The sequence below is a fragment of the Tasmannia lanceolata genome, unplaced genomic scaffold (genome assembly GCF_043159265.1).
Source record: "Tasmannia lanceolata isolate RefF3 unplaced genomic scaffold, GAP_Taslan_0.1 ptg000044l, whole genome shotgun sequence".
NCBI lineage: Eukaryota > Viridiplantae > Streptophyta > Magnoliopsida > Canellales > Winteraceae > Tasmannia > Tasmannia lanceolata.
The window spans coordinates 20,139,520-20,145,953 of NW_027518721.1; the positions used below are offsets into that span (position 1 = coordinate 20,139,520).

At 39.9% G+C, this 6,434-nt stretch overlaps 1 protein-coding gene across 1 annotated transcript; it reads right to left on the reverse strand.

Annotated features, from left to right (window-relative positions):
- Positions 1–1,546: 1,546 nt before the first annotated feature.
- Positions 1,547–5,248, reverse strand: LOC143863528 (pentatricopeptide repeat-containing protein At5g39350-like). Its single transcript, XM_077374220.1, has one exon. The coding sequence runs from the start codon at positions 5,015–5,017 to the stop codon at positions 3,068–3,070; it is 1,950 nt and encodes a 649-aa protein (XP_077230335.1). The 5' UTR covers positions 5,018–5,248; the 3' UTR covers positions 1,547–3,067.
- Positions 5,249–6,434: the final 1,186 nt, after the last annotated feature.

Here is a 6,434-nt window from a genome sequence, read left to right on the forward strand (position 1 = left end):
AAAATACCCCATATCGGGTGAAAATGATCGTACTGCCCATGAGTTATGGAAAATAACTTAAATGCCCCTATATCGAGAAAAAAATTATATAAATACCCCTGGTCGTAAAAATGACTAAAATACCCCCATGATATAAAATTGTTCAAAATACTTCACATAAGGTTAAAAATGACTAGAATAGTGACAAAAATTATCAAAATACCCATAGTTATGGAAAATAACTAAAATACGCCCATGATAGAAAAAATGGTCAAAATACGCCAATCTGGTAAAACTGAGCTGAATATCCCTCAATCATGAAAAATGACCAAAATACCACTAGTCAAGAAAAATGTGATGATCAAGCATGTTTATTTTTGGGTGGGTGGAAATGATAATCTCTCCCCTCCCCCCCCCCCCCCCCCCCTAACGGTTTCTGTGAGAATGGTTCACTTGTTGAGGATAAATTCCTTTAACGTTTTTCTTGACTTTAAAACCTAACAGATAACGTTAAAGGGGGGGATTTTGTCCGTCAGAGGGGGGGATATCATTTCCCCTTTTTTTTGAAATAATGATCAAGCATGTTGTTGTTGCATATGACGTGTGTTTTAATGCCTAGTCATTGATATTGCCTTTAGATTGCTATTATTGGAATCACGATTGATTCCCTAGATGAATTCCATTTCTAACAGAAACACTAGAATTTGAATCATTATTCCGTTTACAGGGGGAAATTGGAATTGGATTGGAATGTGATACTGATACCGATACCGATTCCCGTAATCCAAAAGCACCCTAAGTATTATTTTATGGGTTTTTTTGTAAATTCGAGCTAATGCTATTTGCCTTTTTCTCGAACTACTCTATTTTTCTTATTTTTCATTCATTTCTCTCATGTCAAGTCATCTTCTCTTTCTTCTGTAACCGTTGACATTAAGTCCCTAATCCACTGCAGCAGCTCGCCCTCGCCTGCTTATGAGAATCTTCTTCTTAGAATTTGAACCGTGTACAGAATAAGTAGGACCTACTACAACACTCCGATGGACGGTCCAATCTGAAATGGATTGTGATAGACACTGGAAGTAGATCCGAATCTGATTCGACAGAGACCGTGACAAAGTGTTCGGTCTGAAAATGCTCCGGAGTGGTCGGTCAGTGTGAGTGAGTGGGTGTGGGCGTGAGTGAGAGTGAGTGATTGATGCGGGCGTGCCAGCCTCTTTCGAGCCAAGAACTCGAAAACTCAATTCGAGGGGTACGACAACCGAAACGTTTTAGTCCCCTGGAAATGGATTTCAGGCGATTGAGAAGAATGGAACGACACTCTTTGCTTAGGCTCCACTACCTTTACACAGATGGAAAGGACTTTTCCAGTACAGATGCTACGCCTAATGTGGGGATGTTGACACATGCAGAATGAGAACAACACGTCGACACACCCAGAACATGAACAACTCGCAATTGGTCGATGCACCCAGAATGCAAACGACTCTTAAGGTCGACAAATCATTCGATGCAAACTATATGCAAAAAAAATAGAAACGAAATGCCAGTGCAAGGGATGGTTGAATTAAAGAGAAAGACATCCATGGGAAGATATATTCATTGCTTCCTTAATCAGGATAAACGCTACAGCTACAGAAAAAGTAAAAGTTACAGTGCTGAAAAGTAAAGATAAGATAAAATGCCAAGACATGTTTGGATTTAGTTATTGTACCTTTTTCTTCCAGATTTTTCTTCTAGATAAACGTCTCTCGCTCCTCATTACCGCACGTTCTTTTTTTAGGGAACTTTTTGGTAACTGTTCTTGCTAGTTTCCCTTATTGCATGTCCTCCATTCCTTCAGGTGGTTATTATCCACCTTCCCTCAAGTGATGGTTAGTACGTCACTCCCTTGACCTAGTCCAACTAAGTCATCTTCCAGTGGTTCGGTCCTGCATGACCGATCACACATATAAACAGGTATCTAGAAGTGGGAAGTTTCTGGCAATCGCCAAGTTATAGATCTTAAGATTCACATGTTCTGCTCATTTCCAGATAGCGGTTATCTGTCTTGCGTCAGATGCCAAGTTGGCATTATAACTACTTTTGACTCAAACTTAGTGAGTCAGCACCTAGTAATCTGGTCTTCATGACTGACCATGCTCGAAAATGGGTGTAAACACAAAGACATAGGTGGATCCGATCTGAACTGGATCCAATGACACTTGTCTCGTGACAATCTGACAGATAATCTCTCTTCCAACATCCAACACTTTGATCCAAAAAGTCATACTGATCCAGCATTATAATGGATTTCTATCAATGATTGTCAATTGTTGCCTCTTTTTCCAATTGCCTATTTGCAACACATTGGTCACAAGGCCAAGATTGTTCAAATGGACGACCCAATACAACCCAACTATACCCACAAAGGCTACATCAGTTTCTTCTTGCGTTCCTCTTAAGTAGAGCACTTCTTCATTGACAGTTCTCTCAGTGTATACAACTATACCCACAAGGCCACATGAGTTTTCTATGCTCGATCCAGCAGATGAATTGCTTCCTAAGTTTTATTATAATTTGTTACTTCAGGAGAAATCATAAACAATTGAGAATGTTGGAAAGTAACACCAGCACATAATTCAACTTCCAAATCACTGCCCTATAATCGCACTGTCTTCATCTTTGACTTGGTCTTATTCACCCGTTGTGGAGTTTAAGGCAGGAATACAGAATGAACCCGTCTTCTCTTTTTTAAATGGCTAGCTACTTTGCACCTATCATTGGAAGTTGATTCGGTTAGTTATAGGTGTCTGTGATCCAGGAAGCATTCGCTTTCCGTTCTTTTCTATCATCTCTAGGCCTAACCCTCCTCTCCCTCCTTTGTGCTTGTGCTTGGCCTTGGCCTGTTTCTAGCACACTAAGCTCACTAAGCATTGTCTAGATCCTCCCCCCTCCCAAACCACCCAAACGGTCAGCGCATAAATCTTTTCACCCACCCAGATTGGCGCCAGCAAATCCTCTAGGATTCTACGAAGCATTTGCTTTCCGTTCTTTTCTGTTTTGTCTATGCCTAACCCACCACCACCCAGATCGGTGCTGTGATGGGTTATGTGACAAGCAAATCCTTAATGGCCAAGTTCTCAGCTTTAATCCAACTATATCCAGAAGGCTTCATCAATCCTCTACTTTCCATCAGCTTCCTCACTCTCATAGCATCATCCCACCTACCAGCCCTCGCATATATGTTGGACAATGTCACATAGTTTCCAGCATTTTCTGGCTCTAAGCAAAACAGATACTCTGCAGCAAACCTTCCCAAGTCGATATTTTGGTGAACTCGGCAAGCAGCAAGCAAAGCCCCCCAAATACTTCCATCTGGGTCAATTGGCATTTTGGTTATGAAATCAACGGCGTCCTCAAGCCGCCCCACACGTGCGAGCAAATCAACAATACAAGCATATTGCTCCATAGTAGGGGTGAAGTCAAAATCCAAAGCCAAACTGTCAAAGAGATGGAGTCCTTCTTCAACAAGACCAGAGTGGCTACATGCAGAGAGCACAGAAGTGAATGTCACAGAGTTGGGTGCAATGCTTGATTGTTTCATTTCTCGAAGAAGCTGAAGGGCAGCTCTACCATTTCCATGAATACCATATCCACCAATCATAGTATTCCATGAAACAACATCTCTTTCTCCCATGTTTGAAAACACGGAGTAAGCATCGCCAATGCATCCATTTTTAGAATACATGTTGATCAATGCATTCCATACCAAAGTGACCAAATTAGAACAAATTTTCACTATACAGGCATGAATTTGTTTGCCAATTTTCAGATCACATATAGGCAATACAGTGGAAATCGTTATATGATCGTATTTAACTCCTCTCAATTGCATATCACTGAAATGCTTAACGGCCAAATCACCCATTCCTAAATGAACAAAACCAAGAATCATGGCATTCCATGTGACAGTGTCACCTTTGTTCATTATTTCAAACACGTTTTTTGCGTCTTGAATCCTTCTACACTCAGCATACATTGTCAATAACGCTGCCCCCACCGAATCATAGAACCCAATCGTAGATATGGTTTTAATTCCATATCCATGGACCTCTCTCCCATTCTTCAGAGATCCTAAATGCCGGCAAGAGGAGAGAACACACGAAAGCATATCCGAATCCGGAAAAACAACTCCTCGGCAAATCATCTCTCTGAAATTGAGTAAAGCCAATTCATGTTTGCCACTTCTCGAATAGCCCAAGATTAAAGTGGTCCATGAGATGATATTAGGCTCGGCAATCTGACAAAAGATTTTGAAAGCCTCCTCACAAAGACCCAATTGGCTATATCCATCCATAATCGTATTCCAAGTGATTAAATCAGGCTCAAAACCTTCTAATCTCATTGAACTTAACAGTTCCAGACCGGAATCAAGAAACCCATTACAAACGTACCCCGAAATCATCGAGTTCCACGACAGTAGATCTCTTTCAAACAATTCATCAAACACTCGGCGTGCATTATCAACATCCCCACATTTCGAGTACATATCGACCAAAGAATTGGATACGTGTGAGTTGGGTACTGTCTCAAACCTCAGTACATCTTCATGGATTCGAATACCCTCTTTGAGGGACGACAATTGAGCGCAGGCCTTGAGGACTTTTGGGAAGACGTATCTATCGGGTTTAACGCCTTGTGCCCGCATTTCATAGTAAGTTCTTAGGCAGTCTTCGTACTTTCCATTCCTCGAGTAGAAGAAGATGATTGAAGTCCATGCGAAAACGTTTGGTTGAGGCAATCCATCAAACAGGTGGCGTGCGGTTACTAAATCGTCGAAATCCGCATACATTTGTACTAGTTTGGTGGTAAGATACGGATTGGATTTTAAACCATGGATGAGGATCTGCTGATGAACCTTTTTTCCTTGTTTCAGAGTTTTTGAAGTGCAGCAAATTTGAAGAAGATGGTAGAGATAGGAGGTAGAGGAGTTTCTGAAATGGGTCTCTGAGGAGGATGAAATCTTTTGCCAAGATTGAGATATCCATCTTTTCATGTCATCACGAATAACACTGAATCAACTGTAAACCATTCGCGTTTGAATTTACGCCTGAAAACATTTACTTTAAATAGAAGAGAGAAGAGAGAAGAGGGAAGGGGAAGGAATTTGTGAAGTGTTCAAATAACAGACATCCGTACTACGATTTGATGATAATGGCACTACTAATTGAGTTTTACACGGTGCTAATTGGACGTTTATAGAATCTTAAGGAAAGTGATATATTCGTGCCCCGGTTTCATCCCTAGCCAGCCCACTATGGTGTATTTAATTTTATACGACTACGATTTTACACTACCAGGGGGTGGGACTTCGAAAAGGCTACTTATATTTGCACTGCCATGATTTTATAATTGAGCTAACACTCTGTCTTTTACTATTTAACTAGCTGTCGAAGGTTATCTTAATTCCCAAAAAAAAAAAAAAAAAAAAACTATTAGAAGCAAATTAAGAAAGAAAAGAAAAGAAAAGGTGTGTTAGTGCGATTATTAAAATATGGTAACCTTTAAAAATGGTAAAACAAAGTGAGGATGCCCTTTATTCAATCAAAATCGCACATAGTGGGATACGTATATCTATCTATATCTATAAAGCTGAATGTGGTAAGATGGGGTGTCGCCTCGTAGCACCCCCACTACATATCTAAATTTAAAAACACTTGAAGGAAATGTTGCACACCGTTTTACACTTTTGGAATTCCAAAAGTTCTTCCTAGAAAATCAAATCGTTCTATATTCCATGTTGCAACCCCTGTTTACTGTACTCCATTTGTATTAAAGAGAAAATAGATGCTAAAATCTCTCATCTATATCTATAGACGGAATTCTACACTAATGTTTCCCATTCTACACCTATAAAAAAGAAATTCTACACCTTAACATTTGGTATTCTATTTTGGGCTGTTCTGCTAATAATATTTCAAGAACATAATTTTTCGTCGCCTCGTGCACCGTACGGGACTGCAACTAGTTGATCTCATAAAAAGTTAATGCAAGGGGCCATTCGGATCCATATTGTACCACTACGGCATTGTATATACATACTAGATTAATCTGAACCGTCCAGTTGACAGATTTGGTTTTGGATCTTCTATCGACCAAAAATCATGTAATATTTTTATCTTAAGCATGGGATCTCTGTAAATCCAATTTCATAGCTTTGAAGCACCATTTCCTTCTCAATGTTTATAGAAACTCCCATATTTCCTTTGGTCTAAAAAAGTTATGAATTTAGAGATAAAGAATCACCTTTGTTATTCTCTATAGCCGTGAATCCCTCAGCAAGAACTAACTGTAAGGGGCCGTTTGGATACGCGGGTTTTAGAATCCAGGTTTAGTTTGAAAACAGCGTAAAAGAGGGTCATGATCAAGCTGTTGGTATGTTGTCCTAGCAGCATTTCTTGGATTTTAAGTAA